The 15,373-nt window shown below is 46.8% G+C and overlaps 1 protein-coding gene across 1 annotated transcript in view; it reads left to right on the top strand.

The window, feature by feature from the left end:
* The first annotated feature begins 1,944 nt into the window (after positions 1-1,944).
* Positions 1,945-15,373, top strand: part of GALNT9 (polypeptide N-acetylgalactosaminyltransferase 9) — a 379,096-nt gene continuing 365,667 nt past the window's right edge. The window contains exon 1 of the mRNA XM_051769179.1: positions 1,945-2,049. Coding sequence (XP_051625139.1) covers positions 1,982-2,049 — 68 coding nt within the window. The 5' untranslated portion in view covers positions 1,945-1,981. The remainder of the gene's footprint in view (positions 2,050-15,373) is intronic.

Raw genomic sequence — 15,373 nt, 5'->3', positions numbered from 1 at the left:
CTTAATTACATGTATAACATCTCCCTTCTTGGAAAAAGGGTTGGGTTTGAGGTAGAGGATGCCAATATCCAAGTGGAGGTGCCAGCTGGGATGTACACAAGGGCAAGAGCAGAGTGTGGCCTGGGGGGTCACAGCTGCACCACTGGGGTGGATGGATGGCTGCTTGGACCCATCAGTGTCTCCCTGGGCACATCCTGCTGTGTACCAAGGATGTTCCTTTGTCAACCTCTCCCAGTACCACCATGCTGGAAGGAAAGATGCTCTCCTACTCAGCACTTCTTGTTGTCCCACAAGCCCTACTAGATCAAGGAGGGTAAACCACCCAGTTCTGATTTCAGTTTGCCTCCATACGCTCCCCTCTTTGGTTCTTTATCTGAATTTGGGTTTTTTATGCTGGATGGGGAGACCCATTTTGCATTGGGCACAAGGACAAAATAAAGGACATGTTTCCAGGGCTGCGATGCAAAGGCTTAATCATGTTTCAGAATAACTGGAGTTATAAACTGATGGGGCATTTAAAATGTTGTCTAGTTCCAAACATCAAGTGTTCAAATTCTGCCTTAAGGGGACATTAGCTCATTATCAAATCACAATGAGATTCTTATAACTTTATTTTAATAAACAGTTTTCATAAATGTTAACATTTTAATGGATGATTACACTCACATTTAGCTAGCAGATGCATTCATGTTGATTGATGTTATTTCCACGAGTAGCAAAGGAATTAAATAATGATTTGTCACTTATGGTAAAAAGCTGCTCAAATATCTTTTAAATCAACACCGTTATTTGCGGTGTTCGATCAGCCGGCGATGCCGGGGTCAGCTGTGAGTGTGTACGGGGGGGAACTGCCCGACAGAGACCCCGCACCAACACCCAGCACGGGGGGCACAGCGGGGAGCAGGGGACACTCCTCTTGCCGTGTGATGTAATCCTGGGCACAGCTGAGGGGCCAGCGCAGGTGGGGAGGGCCGGGAGGAGCGCGGGCGGGCGGGAGCATCCCCGGTGTGCCCGGCGGGGCGGGCGGGGGGCGATGGCGGCCCGGCCCAGTGCGGTGCTCTGTCCCCCTCTGGTGGCCGCCGGCGGGCCCGGTGGCCGTGCGGGGCCCGGCACGGCGGGGCTGGGTGTGCGGGACCCCCCTCCGTCCCTGCCCCGCTGTCACCCCTCGGCCCCCGCCGCCCGTGGCCCCGCAGGGCGGGCGAGGAGCACACGGGAGGCCCCTGTGGCGGCAGCGGGAGCCGAGCGGCCCGGCGGGCACAGGTGTGCCCAGTGAGGAGCAGAGTTGGGTTGGGTGGGGCTGGGCTGGGCAGGGCAGGGCAGGGCAGGGCAGCGGCGGCCCGAGCACGGCCGGGGTGGGGAGCATTTATCGGGAGCCTCGGTGGCACAGAGGGGTCCGGACCCTGCCACGAGGGAGCTCCACGGTGGTGAACATGTGCGGAACTCATCGTGCGGGACTCTCTACAACTCCCTGAAAGGAGGTTGTAGCCAGGTGGGGGGTGGTCTCTTTTTCCAGAGGATTACTGTGTGCTTAGCAGTAGGCCAACGGGAAACCTCCTGGATCAGCAAGACAAGAGGGCTCGGTCTCAAGCTGTGCCAGGGGAGGTTTAGGTTAGACATTAGAAAGAATTTCTTTCCAGAGAGGGTAATCAGACATTGGAATGGGCTGCCCAGGGAAGTAGTGGATTCTCTGTCCCTGGAGGCTTTTAAGAAGAGACTGGATGTGGCATCAGTGCCATGGCCTAGTAACCGCAGTGGTAGTGGATTAAGGGTTGGACTTGATGATCTCTGAGGTCCCTTCCAACCCAGCTGATTCTATGATTCTGATTCTATGTAAGGGAGCTGTGTTGTTGTGGAACTCCTTGAGGACTCATTGTGATGAAGGCACATGGAACCTTCGTGAGGGAGCTGCGTTGTGACGAGGTGTGCACAGCTCCGTGAGGATGAAGGCCTGCAGAGCCTGCTGCAAGGCAGTTCCTCGGGGATGACGGACTGTGGAACCCGCCGTGAGGGAGTTCCACTTGGATCAAGCCTGCAGAGCCCCACCATGAGGTATGTGGTGTCCGGGCTGTTGGCTCCCAGGGCCCTGGGGAGCACGAGGTTTTGCGGTGCTGTGTAGGGTGAGCTGGTGTGGTGGGTGAAGAGCTGTACCAGAGATGACCTCTCTTTCTAGGGTCGGTTCTTGGTGGCTGACTTTTGGATGGCTCGCCAGGAGAGCCTCGTGGAGTTTTATCCTTCTGTAATTCCTGATGATTGAGTTTTTTAAAAGAGCCCTGAAGCAAACCTTTGATGCCTTGTAGCCCTTTTGGTCCTTGGTTGTTCCTGTGTGCCTGCACTGAGATGAGAGGCTGTGTCTTTAAGGGGCACAATTAAGCAAGCGTGTTTTTCTCCTGCTTTCCTGAAGTAGTTACTGGGTTTGAGGGATCGGTTATCGGATCCAGCATGACAGATGGATGCAATGTTGTTGTCTGTGACTAAACCTATAGAGGTTGCATAAACAACTTGGAGGTAAATGTTCTGGTTTCGTTGTGTGTTTATAGATAGGTATGTATATACTTTAAAAAAACAAAAAAAAAAACCAAAACCAAAAACCTGGCAATCTGGTAATCCTCTGCCATAAACGGTTGATAACCTTTCCCCTTTTATATCTGTGTCCTGATTTTTCTTGAGTGACTCTTGCTAACAAAGCTGTGAGTTTAGCCTGCTGTCCATGAACTGTCTGAGACTTTCTGGAAGGCAGCTTCAAGCTGATTCCAGCCTGTTGTCTGCAGAGGTCCAGGAGAGCTTTGAGTGGCAGCAGTGATGGTTGTTGTCCCAGGGTGGGAGGGTGACTCATGTTCCTCTCCCTGGCTGGTAGAACCCAATATCTGGTATCCAGTTCTCTGCTGCAAATAGCTCATGTTTACTAATGGAGCTTGCTTAAGGTATTCAAATACTGCTCAAATGCCTCAAGTCGAAGATACGGCTTTGCATACACGGAAAGTACCCGGAGCTATCTGATAACTACTGGTTACATTGTCCTGGTTAGCAGCCCTGTCTGGGCAGCAGCAGGTTTGCTTCCTATGGGGTTTTATTTTACCTAACTGTGGACCTGTGTATCTCTTGCTTTTGAGCATTTGACTCCTGTCCTGTATTTCTCTGCAGTTACACTTGTATTATGTCTTTTCCTGCTAATCCACCGTGGCATTTCAGCTGCTTGCTGAACTTAGGCACTGCAGGTAGCAGCTGGATGTGAAGCTGTGGGCTTCAGAGGATTGGTGTGTGCTTAACAGTAGACCAACGGGAAACCTCCTGGATCAGCAGGAAATCCTGGGCTGTTGTTGTCTGCTGTAATGAGCAAAGGTACCTGCTGAGACCCCTGCTGAAAGCAGCCTGCCCTAAAGCCTGGTTCAACGGTGAAGTGCCCCTGGGAGGAACTGCAGACGTCCAGAATCACTGGAGCAGTTCTTAACCTACTCAAGATCTTATCTAATGCCTGCAGGCTACAATTGCTGTGTGGCAACTGCATTTCTGCGGAGGGAGGGGTGTCTTGGGGAACTTAAATGTCCTTATTAAGAGGTTCCCAGGCTGACTTCTGGGAGCATTTTTGCCATTGCCTTTTTTTCTTTTGTAAACAATCACCTAAACTGCTTGTTGGTTGAGTTGCATTGCACTTGGAGCTAATTTATAAACAAATCCGGTTGAAATACAAAAAGGAATTACTGTTTATAAAATAGTTCGCCTGTGAAAGCAGTTTCTATGTAAACAGTTTTTACATAGATTCTTGTGATGTCGATGTCATGGGGCATCAGTGGAGATCTTTACCAGAGTCATTAACAAGTCTTGACTGCTCATTTAAAATGGCTGCATTTAGCCATAAGGAAGGATAGGCTTTTTAACAGCTAATCTGGGCTGTCAATATGGTGTATGTGTTGTGATTTGTGTGTTTGGGCTTTGTTTGTTTTGCCCCTGATGACTGTGTCCAAAACCAACCAGTGATACTGGATGGGGGAGAAGAATTGTTCAAGAGAGGTGCCCATACTGGCCACCCATGATTTCCAGTAGGCATGGATATGAGTTTTCTTGGGTGGTGGACAGAGTAAATTTTACACTCAAGACAATCAGAATAAATTGCAAACTGAACTCCAACCTTCTAAGGAAATCCAGCATTAAAAGAGAGAAACAAACAAAATCCCAACCAAAAATCACAGGTTCCATAGGTATGAGGAGCATGGTGAAGATAAAAACCTGATGCTACAATCTGCTGTGAACAATTTGGCTGTGCTCGTGGTGTACTTTTGAGGTTAGCAGGTGCCATTTTGCTCTCAGACTTTCTCTGTAAAAGCAAACATTATTAAACAAACACTGGCCTATATTTCTCCCATGCAGAACTGGTTACGTTTTGGGCTCTCCAGAATGTCCACATGGCAGATCTGTCGATGCCTTGGAGCCATTTCTGATGGAAGGTTTTATAAAAGCCAACTGCAGAACTCCAAACTATTTCCCACACACTTGAGGGGGATTAGCTAATGCTTCAGTGCTGTGCTTCAGTGATGAAGAACAATGTTGTCATATTGTTGGCAGAGTTAGCCTTGGACTGGAAAATCCATTGAGCAAGGATATTATTGGCTCTTGGCTCTGCTGTACCATTTCATGGGTACTCTTAGGCAATGGTTGGTTGTAAGAGGGGATCCATAAAGGATTTATACAGCACGGACTTCCAGCTGCAGTCCTCAAGACCTCTGCTTAGCTTCTGGCTGCTCCTTGAGGTGCTGACACAAAGTGACCTGTGGCTGGAAAGTGTGTACAAAATCTTCACACTAAGAAACGCCTGTTTTCGACTCTCTGACCAGCTTTGTGCTGAGCCCCAACCTAAGGAACCTGAAAAAGTGAACCAATTCCAGTCCTTTTACAGAGACTTACATATATTGAGCAGTAGCTGAAAGGAGGGTGGCAGGAAAAGTGGCTGACTAAGCACAGAGCCTACTGGGAACTGAATTTTGCACAGATAAGATAGAAAACAGGAGGAGAGGAGTTACCATCCTGCACTGTAGCAGTTGTTAACCAGAGTAGGGGTCCCAGGAGCTGGCCCCTAAGCCCTGCCTGGTCTGGAGCAGTGGGGCTCTTTGCCTGCTGATGAGCTTGCAGGGTTTAGCACCTTTGATTATCTCCATGACCTCCTTTTTGTCCCTGCTGGGATCCAATGTGAGCTGTTAACCCAGGATTTGTTACTTGGGAGCTAAAACTGGCTGGCACAGAGGTCTCTGGGCTCCATGAGCTGTGTGTCACAGGGTGTAGGAGTGAGTGAACCACTGCTGGTGCCAACAATAAAACGAGAAGCAACGTGCACCCAGTGATAAAGATGAACCAGTTCTGCAGACTAGTTGTATGTCTGTGGAGGTTATGTGGGGCCAGCCAAGAGAATGGAAAATCAGGTGTTTGGAGGGGTAGCAGTAGATATTAATGCCTTAGACACTAGAGATGTTCACAGACCCATGAGAAGCCTCTGTTCTCTCTGCTCTCTGTGAAGCAGACTGTGATCCAGCTGACTCGTGCCAGGTCCCTTCCACCTCCCATCATCTGTGACTTGCTTTATCTCTGGAGTTTGTGTCGGCTGTTTTGGACATATTTCATGCTGGGAACTCCTCAACTTGTGGTGGCCAGAGGTTAACTCAGCTGAGAGCTGGCTTCCACTGAAATGTGCCTACTTTCTCAAGACTAGGTTTGTGCTTTTAACAGATGTCTAATTCTCTTTTCCCTCTAGGCCAGGGAGGTTAATTGGAGGAAAGTGACTGTACATCGGGCCCAAGAGCCTCCTACAGAGATACTTGGCACAAATAAATCAGCCTATTTTTGATGAATAACAAGGCCCCAAAGGCTCTAGTTCTTGCTGCCTGCACAAATTGCAGGTATAAATTTCACAGCTGATCACAGGGACTCCAGAATTCAATTAACTCTCAGCTCATTTGAAAAAAAAAAACGCTGCCTGCCTATTTAATTATGAGTGTCACTGATACTACACATGCTGTTCAGGAAAACTCCAATTAATACAGCATTGCATCATTAATATGAGTGACAGCATGAAGCCTGTGACTCTCTGAGGATTCTGGCTTGACCCTCTACAATGACAGACTTGGGATTTATTTGAAATGGGAACCCTCTTCTTCAGGTTTGGATGATGCTGAGGGAGCTCTGAGATTGTCTCCATGCTTTGCAGGCTGTTCTGGATGCCCTGTTTTGGGTGGTGCTTGGGATGTAATGTCGTGCTGGCCACTGATGATTTAGACCTTCTGGTACCTGGGGAACCTTGTAGGGTCTCTGATTTTGGGGATGGGGCTGCACAGAGAAGCATGAGGCAAAAATCCACAGAGATGAACACATGTAAGGCATGGTGAGAAAAAGGCAGCAACATTGTTCTTGCACTGCCTTTACCACATTAAAGCTCATTTCACTGCCAGGAAGGGTGTTAACCAAAGCTATACAAATAACCACATCTCTGCAGAATGTTTCATTTTCAAGTGTTCTTGATTTAAATTTAGCTCAGTCTCAAAGATCTATCAATAAACAGACACGTTTCATTTTGACTTTTTAACGTGTCTTTCATTTTAAGCCCAAATTGATCTGATCTGGTCATTCCATGCCTCTGCTTGTGCCCATCCTGCTTCTCCCTTGATTTCACACCTTGCAGGTTGTGTTTTTGGAAGTGGTCTCTATTTCTGCAGCTGCATCCTTTCCAGGCCTTCCTTTAGGAGGGTGTCTGTGCCAAATGGCTCTGAGCACAACTGGAGTGTCAGAATGACAAACGAAAGGTATTCGGCCTGTTCTCCCTAAATTGTGTCCCTCCTTCCTTAATCACTATGTTTAACCCATGAGGATCACACTGTAGCATTGTCTTTACTCTTTCTTCAGACAATGTCCAGTTTGTCTGAATAATTATTCAGCTTTCTGAATAATACTGAATTCTACTTTCTCTTCACACCACTACTTTTTTCTTCCCTGAGCAGCTCTGTCCCTGACTACAGCAACCTTCTTTCCAGCAGTGGCAAAAACAATCTCGCTGCTCTAGCCAGAGGCAGATGTCACCCCAGATTAGATGTCATGGCTCCATCTCTGCTCCAGTTCCCTGCATCCTTTGGGATTTCCACATTAGTCACCAATGCATTCAGGAAGCGTGTGTCCAGATGTTGCTGCAAAAAGCTGGTGGTCCTTTTGATTGCCTCAGCTTTCTCCAGTCCTTACATAACCAGACCTTGTTGCTCCCGTTCTCCGTGCTGCTGTTCCCTGTTGTTGGTCAGAGCTGCAGCTTTCGCTGCCTGTTTGTCACATTTGAGTGGAACGTCTTCACCGTTCGCTTTCAGGCACAGGCTTGTCATCCAGCAGATGCCTGTAGGACCACCTCTCTTGTCCACAGGATTATCTTAAAGCCAAAACCAGAAGAAAAGCTCTCTTGTGGCTCTGCATTTCTGGTCCATCTCTAGCAGCTACTGTAGTGCTGGAAGAGGGAGTGGGTGTTTTGTTCGAGTTTATTTTTGCAGTGAGGAGCTGCTCAAGCCTCAGATTTGTTCAAGGGTTGTAGTTACACCAGTATTTCTGACACTAGTGAGAGTTCAGATTTAAACCCATTCTTGAGCTGATGCAATCTGCAAACAAGTGGCTGCTATCCTAGGACTGCTCCTTTCTTACTACCCACTTTCACTTTGTACTTTGTTCCCCTGGTACTTCATCTTTAGCTGAAATAATGTTTGTCCTGGGCCTGGAGCTACATGCCTGTCTCATACTTGTACAGCCTGAGGCTTAACAGGACTCTTATTGATGACATGAGGCCCTGGGCATTGCTGAACCACAGCTCTTTGATTCAAACTCTGTTGCTTGCCCTACACAGCTGGCTGTGACCAAACTCTCCTGAGACTTGGGTGAAAAAACTGTGTTAAGTGACTGTAACTCACCTGAATCAGCAGGGCACGGTGATAGCTGCTACAGCCCTTGGGGAGCAAATTCTAATTCTGCTGCTCCAGCTGTGCAAGCTCTGGAGATGAATTCCTGCCTCACTTTCTGAGCTAGGACTTGGTGGCTGTAGAAGAACAGTGCTCATCGTGGAGAAAGTGGCTAAAAGTTGATGGAGACAAGGGGGTTGGATGGGTGATGGAAAGGCTGAGGTAGTTCTTGTTTGCATTCTCTATGTAGGTCTTCACACAGCTCACTATCTTCTAACTATTGGCTTTCATCTGCAAAGTAAAGATAGCCCTGTAACCCTCAAGAATACTTGAACTTTAATTGTGAATAGTGAGCCTAGTATGTATAGCAGTTGCCAGTGATGTAGCAGAATTGGGCTCCAGTCGTTGTTTTGACACAAGTGTGATATTTAGGCTGCCTGTGGGAGGTTTTGCCAACTCTAGAACCTGATCAAACTGTTTTGCAAAGCTGTGATTGTTATAAAATGAAACTGCAGTGGAAGAAACATGTGGTCACGCTTCCTGACCAGCTGCAGCTGGGCATGGAGGTTGTTGCCATTACTTGTCTTATCATAACTACAAGGCCAGAGCACTGGCTTTCCTGCTGTCTTGTCATCTTCTGGCTGCCTGTGGGAGCAGAGGGACAAGTCAGGGTTGTGAGCCACTTTGATATGTGCCCCTGGAGCAGGTCTGAGGTAGCTAGTGGAGCTGTGATGTTTGTCCAGCCTTCCTGCACATCCGTGTTTCTGAAAGCACTGCTCATCTGCAGTGAAATTCCTTGTAATGCTGGAGGAAATGGAATGTGAGCCTGCAGTACAGTGACGTGCAGATAACAGGACCTCCCCCTGTGAAAGGCTGAAACCCTCTAGAATTCCTGCCTCTAGCTTTCCTGGCTTTGAAGTTGGACTCCCGGGTGCCAGCCTTGGGAAGGTCTCAATTTCATCCTGAAAGCGGATTTCCTGTGCTTAAAAGCCTCCTTTTGGCTTCTTCTTTGACAAGCTTAAACCCCAGTGCAGCTGGCACCCACACTGAGTGGGGCTGTGTCTTGCCCTGGCAAGGAGTGCTGGTCCAATCTGTGGTGGCAGCTGGGCACAAGGTGCTGCCCCTCAGCTGAGGTTGTTCCCTGACTGGGGTGCCAAGTCCTCCAGCCCTCTTGGTATGACCCCGAGCTGCCTTGTTCCCTGCATCTGTCAGCCTCAGGGCAGCTTGTTCACTTTGCAAGGCACAGCCCTTTTATCAGCACAGCCCACGGGCAAAAGGCATAACTGTTTTATTTGAGAGTGGGGAAAAAAAAAAGCTCTTTGTTCTCTGTGTAATAAGCCTTGGCCTGAGGGAATTCAGGAGCCAGCTTTTGGCACTCATAGCACCTTTTAGGTATTAGTGAACTGTTGATGCAGGGACACCCTGCTCACTTTCTCAGTTTTATTGAATATTAGGTGGGTGTTTCACACTGGTTTATTCCCTTCACCCTTTCACGTCCTCTGAAAATCTTCTAAACTCTTCCAGAGGATGAGGAATCCTCCAGGGTGCTTCACAGCCATGAAACTGCTGTGTACTCCTCTCGTGGGACCCGTGCTGTAAGGGATGTGTGGCCACTGGAGACTTGCAGCCTCCTGTTTGGAAACCTTCCCTGTACAGTGTGTGGAGTGTGTGGCTCAGCAGGGAATTGAGACCTGCAGCATCCTGGGATTTACCAGTTTGTGCTGCTGTGGAAATATTTCCTCAGCACTGAACAGAATATTCAGCCCTGGCTTTAAGGGAACAACAGTAACACTTGCCATACCAAGATCAGGTTGTACCCTTTAACAGGCTGGGAGAAGGAGATACATGCTGCACATCAGGTGCTTTTTTCCTTTGGTTTGATGCTATTTACTACTCCAGGTGTAATTTAAATAACAGCTCTGAGTACTGTTGACCAAGTTCCACCAGAGCAACCCCTGTGTGACTACATGTATGACTACAGCTGATAAGCACCACAGTATGATAACCTAGACTTGAACTATCCCAGAAACCTGGAATTCTGCTTTGGTTTGGCATCAAGTGCAGAGGCTGATCTGAACCTGGAGCATTGAAATCCAAAGCATGTGAGCCCTGGCTGTCCTGGGGGGCTCCTAAAACTTCTGCTCCTGTGTTGAGACTGAACTCCAGGTACTCACTTTCATTTTCAGCATCGTGTTCTGATCCCAACCTGAAATCAGAAGGTTTGAGAGGTTGAAGCCTGATCTCTGTGTTCCCTGAGTAGCTGCACACTTGAGCTGTGTATATGTTTTTTTAATTTACATATCTGCTTATTCTAATTAGGATCAACCTCTAGATGAAATAAAACTGACTTGAGTACTTGCCCAAACTGTGAGGATTTGGGGGTTGAGTTTTGATGAAGTGTGGTGCATTTCTCTTTAACGTTTCTGCAGCTCTGTGGTATCTGGCTTCAGCTGGGATCAATAGCAAAGGTGCCAAAATAAAGCAGGAGTGGCTGTTTTTGGGCTTTTCCAAGCCTAACAAAGAAAACAGGAAAGTAAGAGGACCTGTTGTTAGCTGGAGTGTTTTCTTACCTCACTGTGTAACAATCTGCCTTGAAGGAATCCAGTGGTCCAGATGAGCACAGAGCATCTTTTTCATCCAACCCCTTTGGGAAGCTCTGTGAGGATTATCAGGGGACTTTATCTGAAATATTAACCTCTGCATTTGAGGCATTTGACCCCTTAGATAAAATGCTGAGGAGGGTACACATTGACTTTTTTTTTTTTTTCCCCTTCTTTTCCTGTCTCTGGAGAGACTCTGAAATAGCCACTGAGTCTTTCTGCTTTGAAAGAGATGTCACCCATCCTGGCTCCCAAGAAAGATCCGTGGCTCAGAAGAAACCTAAATAATAATTATTGGCATTTGAGAAACATGCATCACTGCACTACTAGAGTGTTTGCCAACAAAAGTGCCATGAAGTCTCAAAAGAAAAGCTGCATTTCTCTGAGTTAAATTGTAACAGCATTCATTGATGTGCAGGCAGCTGACTTTGTTTTCTTGGTTTCTTTTAGTCCAGGGCTTAGAGTTAAAAAGAGCTTTCAGCTTCTTCATTCCCTTTTTCCTGGGCTGTAAGCAGACTTCCCCTCCGCTGCCCTGGCTGGGCCTTGACTAGTGTTACCCAAAGAGTCCTGTGTTGGGAAGCTGGGTTTGTGTGCAAATTCTCCTTGATGGACCAAATAATTGAAATCCATCACACTGCTCTCTATTTGGCCTGTTTCTGGAGCTTGCTAAACAGTCCCTAAAGATTGCAAATAAATAAACTCTGTCAGGGCCTTATCTTGAGCAAACTTGACTTTTCTCCTTTGCAGAAATTGCTGTAGTGTCAGCTCTGCAGGGGATGAGAGAAACCAGAATCCCAAATTACCACGGCTCGTGGCTAATTCAAGCATTTCACTGTCAGCTGAAACTGAATTTCCTCATATTCTAATTAGAAATCTTAGCTGGCTGGAGGATGGGATGGTTTCACTGGAAGCATTGGCAATGCACCTAAATAAGCAGATTTTACATCCTGCTGTTTCCCCCCATAGAATTTTGTTAGTTATTGTGCTAATATATGGAGGATGGAGGAATGGAGTGTCTTGCCACAGCTGCAGATGTAGGAAGCTGGGTTGTGCTGCAGGCTGGGATCTGCTGTCCTGCCTCCTGTAGGGTTGGGCTACTGGGCTTTGGGGCTCACAGGCTTGTTTGGGGTTCCTGCAGAAGTTGGAGTGAGTCAGCACCCTGCCTTTGAAATGACTGTTCATATTAAATACATTGATTTAGAAATAGCTTGTGATATGGAGCACAAAGGGGGGTGGCACTCTCTATATTTCTCCATAGCTTTCCTCCTCTGAAGGTTTTTCCTTTTCTGTTCCAAAAGGAATGTGAACTTTGCCATGTACAACCAGAAATACTGGTTCAGCATAAGCTGCTGGGTTTTACTAGACTCTGGTTTTCTCACACCAAGTCCAAGAGGTTGGCCTTTCTTATAGAGGTCTCAACTTGTATTATTTTGACAGATTAAATGTGTAGATGACTTTTTGTGATCTGGGTTAGGTGCTCTGGTTCTCAAATTCATTGAACACTGCAATATCTTGGTTTGATGGTCATACATACTTTTTTGTTCTTCCCAGTCATGCAGCCTTTAAAGGTGCATTGATTTCCGTAAGACCTTTGTAGAGAGTCTATTAAATCAAATTGCTTTGCTAAGCAAAGCTGTTCATCCACACATACCAAGATGGGCATGGGAAGGAATATCTGGAGGTGCACAGGAGGTGCAGGGAGTTGCTGTAGCTCACTCACAGCAAAGTTGGGGTGGAAACACCAGTCTGCTGGGAATGATGGATGTTCCTGCCAGACACAGTAGAGTGAGTATCTGGCTGAATGACACAATATCTGGCTCAGTCATGCTGCTGGTGTTGCAAGCATATTCTTGAAAGCTGGACTTGGCACTGCTTGTTACCACCTCACCAGTGTGACTTTGTGTGCTCTGGCTCTTGGCACTGCTGCTGGAAACAGGGTGGAATAATGCTGTGCAGCAAGTCTTTTATAGCCTGGTAAATGCAGGAGGTGGAAAGGTCTTTAAATGGCTGATTGAACTTGTCTGGAACAGTCATGAAATTCTGCTAGGAGCCAGGGCAGGGTAAATAGCCTAGGTGTCCCTTCTCCCTCATTCACATGTGTTTCTGGAGGGGAAAATAATTCGGAAATCTTTCAGACTAAACAAAGCTCTTTGACCTCTTGTTACAGCCTTTCTTCTCCCCTTAAAAAAAAAAAAGCTAACAATTTGGCTATGCAATCATTCACAAAAGCTTTTGGCCCTGCCACAATTGTACACTCCACCCCCTGCTCCCCAAATTCACTCTGCTCCATTTAGTAGAGTTTGTTGGCAAAGACAATCTGACTTCATGCTGTGGAGAATATTTGTTTCTTAATAGAGGATGGAGCAGAAGTGGAATTGTGCTGGTTGTGTATATTTTGCTTTCTCAAGATTAGCCCCAAGCAATTATCTGAGTATGGCCTGTGCCAGAAAAACACAACAGAACAATTTTAGCAGCGCCAACGAAAACTCCAGAATGCGCTGCACTCAAGAGTGTAATTTTAGATTCTGTTTTCAAGTAGTATTTCTGTGACATCATTGACTTTAGGAAAAATAATACCCCAGGGCTTGTTTTACAAACAGGATGGAGCTTTATGATTTGGCAGCTTTCTGTAGGCAGGAAGACAAATGTTCATCACTTACAAACCTCTGTATGACAACAGGCTTTGCTTCCTATCAGCAGTTAAAAGTAATGAGAAAAAGTAAAAACTGCAGTGGAAAAGGAGTTGGTAGGCACTCATCTGCTGCCCTGAGGGCAGGGATGCTCAGATCACCTCCAGGAGAACCTGACTTGTATGAAAATTTGTTCTAGGACTGAGAGCACTTCTGACTAAATCCCATATGTGGAGTTGCCCCAGGCAAGATTTGGGAAATACAGTTGTTTCTGCTTGTGCTGCCTCTGGTCTCTGTTCGTGACATAGATGTACTCAAATCTGGTGACAGGCTGGGAAGGCTCTGCTGATCCCCTGAGCAGACTCCAGCTGCCTCCTGGAGCTCTGTCATTCGGATGCAGCCTGTCTGGTACGTGCCTGAGAGATGCGGATGTAGCGGTGACGCTCCCCGTGTGCCTGACCCAGAGCTCTACCATCAGGAAACGTTTTGAATTTCTTCTTTTCAGGAGTTCTCTGTTGATTGTAGGACTGGAAGGGACCCCAAGTAACTGTCTGGTCCTTTTCCCAGCTGGTGTGGAGCCATGTGCTCTTGGACAATGCTTTGCAGACCTCCAAAGCTGAGGTGTCACGGTCTCTCCTAGTCACAGATTTAGTTTTTTGTGGTAGAAGGGGTTTTCTTCATTCTAATCCGCATTTTCCTTTCTGTATTTGTAAGTCTATCACTTCTCTGTTCTGCACACTCATTGCAGACAGGATAAGGACATTCCAGCCTGCAGAAGGCTGTTATGCATTTGACCCCTGTAGGGCTTCCATTCTTCCCCTACCCATCCTGGTTCTTCCTTTAGATTTAATAGCCTTCGTGGGTTTTTTCCCCCTCTCCATTCTATTTTATAGGTAGTTATTTTAGAAAGCTCTCATAGTATCTGCACCAGACACTTCCAGGCAAATCCAAAATGAATGAAAGGAAAGATAATGTCTATATGAGCCTTTTTCATTCTAGAAGGTTCTGTAAGCTCAATGGGTGCCTTTGGGTCAGTGAAATAACTTGTTTCCCTGCAGTAAATATTTTTTTTTTTAATGAAAAACGACTGCTGTCTGGCTCTGGTTTCCTTGACCATGTGCCTCCCAGCACATGCAAGTGGAAAACAGGTTACGTTAACTGGGATGAATCAGTCGTGGCTTGAAGGAGAAGTGATGACACCAGCTCTGTCGGCAGCTGGTTGATTCAGTGCACTCTCAGGAATTCAGCAAGTTCATAAAATCAGTCAGATTACACACAAATTTCTTTCACAACCAGCTCCAGTGCCCAGCTCCAGTGGAGTTGCTCCCGGGGGTGTTGGTGCATCTGGCACAGCCACGGCTCTCCTGTAGGGCAAGTTTGGGCACAGCAACCATCATGTGAATGAGTAGGCTCATTGTTTGCTGGAGTGGCCAGACATGAGCATCAGGTTGCCTCTGATTGTGTGAACTAATAGCTTTATTCCAGAAAAACACGTGTAACTCGTGCTGATTTCCATGAAAGTGAATAATTTGCTATGAGCATGAACCCTGTCAGGGAGGGGCTACCTATTCCCCTGAATGTGCACAATGTCCAAAAATCTTGGGCACCGTTATAATATAAATAACAGATCCTCATAGTCTCATCAGCTCCTAGACTCCCTGGGGGAGCTTTGCATTCTTCTGTAAATATGAGCTTTGTGGGAGAAGTCTGATGCTACACAAGCATGTGAGAATTTCCTTCCCAGTTGGCATGAAAAGACTATAAATCTGTGGAGACATAAGCCCTTCCCCCTACCCGTTTCTATAGAATTAATGGGTGTTCAGTTAAGCCAAAACAAAGAGTGGTTTCCCTCAGGCCAAGTTGTCTTAAAAAAAAAAAGCCATTTTAGCGTACAGATAGAAAACCTTGTTTAAATCCATGTTTAATAATGCAATCAGTGTCCAGGGAAAGGAATTGTGTTTCTTGCACTGCTTTGGGCTTTCAACTTCCTGGGAGTAAAGGTTGGAAAATAAACAAGGGCTGATGCTAATGGAGATTAAGGGTGACCTTGGCCTGTGGGGTGACTTGTATGACCCTGTATGGATTGAGTTGTTGGATAATGGAGACTTCCAGACTACCTCTGTCAGGCAGGGAGGTCAGCTGTGTCACTTGGACTGCAGTTTTTCTCCCTCCTCTCTTCCTACCTCCACGTGGTAAAGATGTTTTCAGGGATAGTGTCAGAGAGCTAATCACA

This window comes from Manacus candei, unplaced genomic scaffold, assembly GCF_025592945.1.
Source record: "Manacus candei isolate 608988 ecotype Guabito, Panama unplaced genomic scaffold, ASM2559294v1 h1tg000103l, whole genome shotgun sequence".
Taxonomy (NCBI): Eukaryota; Metazoa; Chordata; class Aves; order Passeriformes; family Pipridae; genus Manacus; species Manacus candei.
This window is presented reverse-complemented; position numbering and strand designations above follow the sequence as displayed.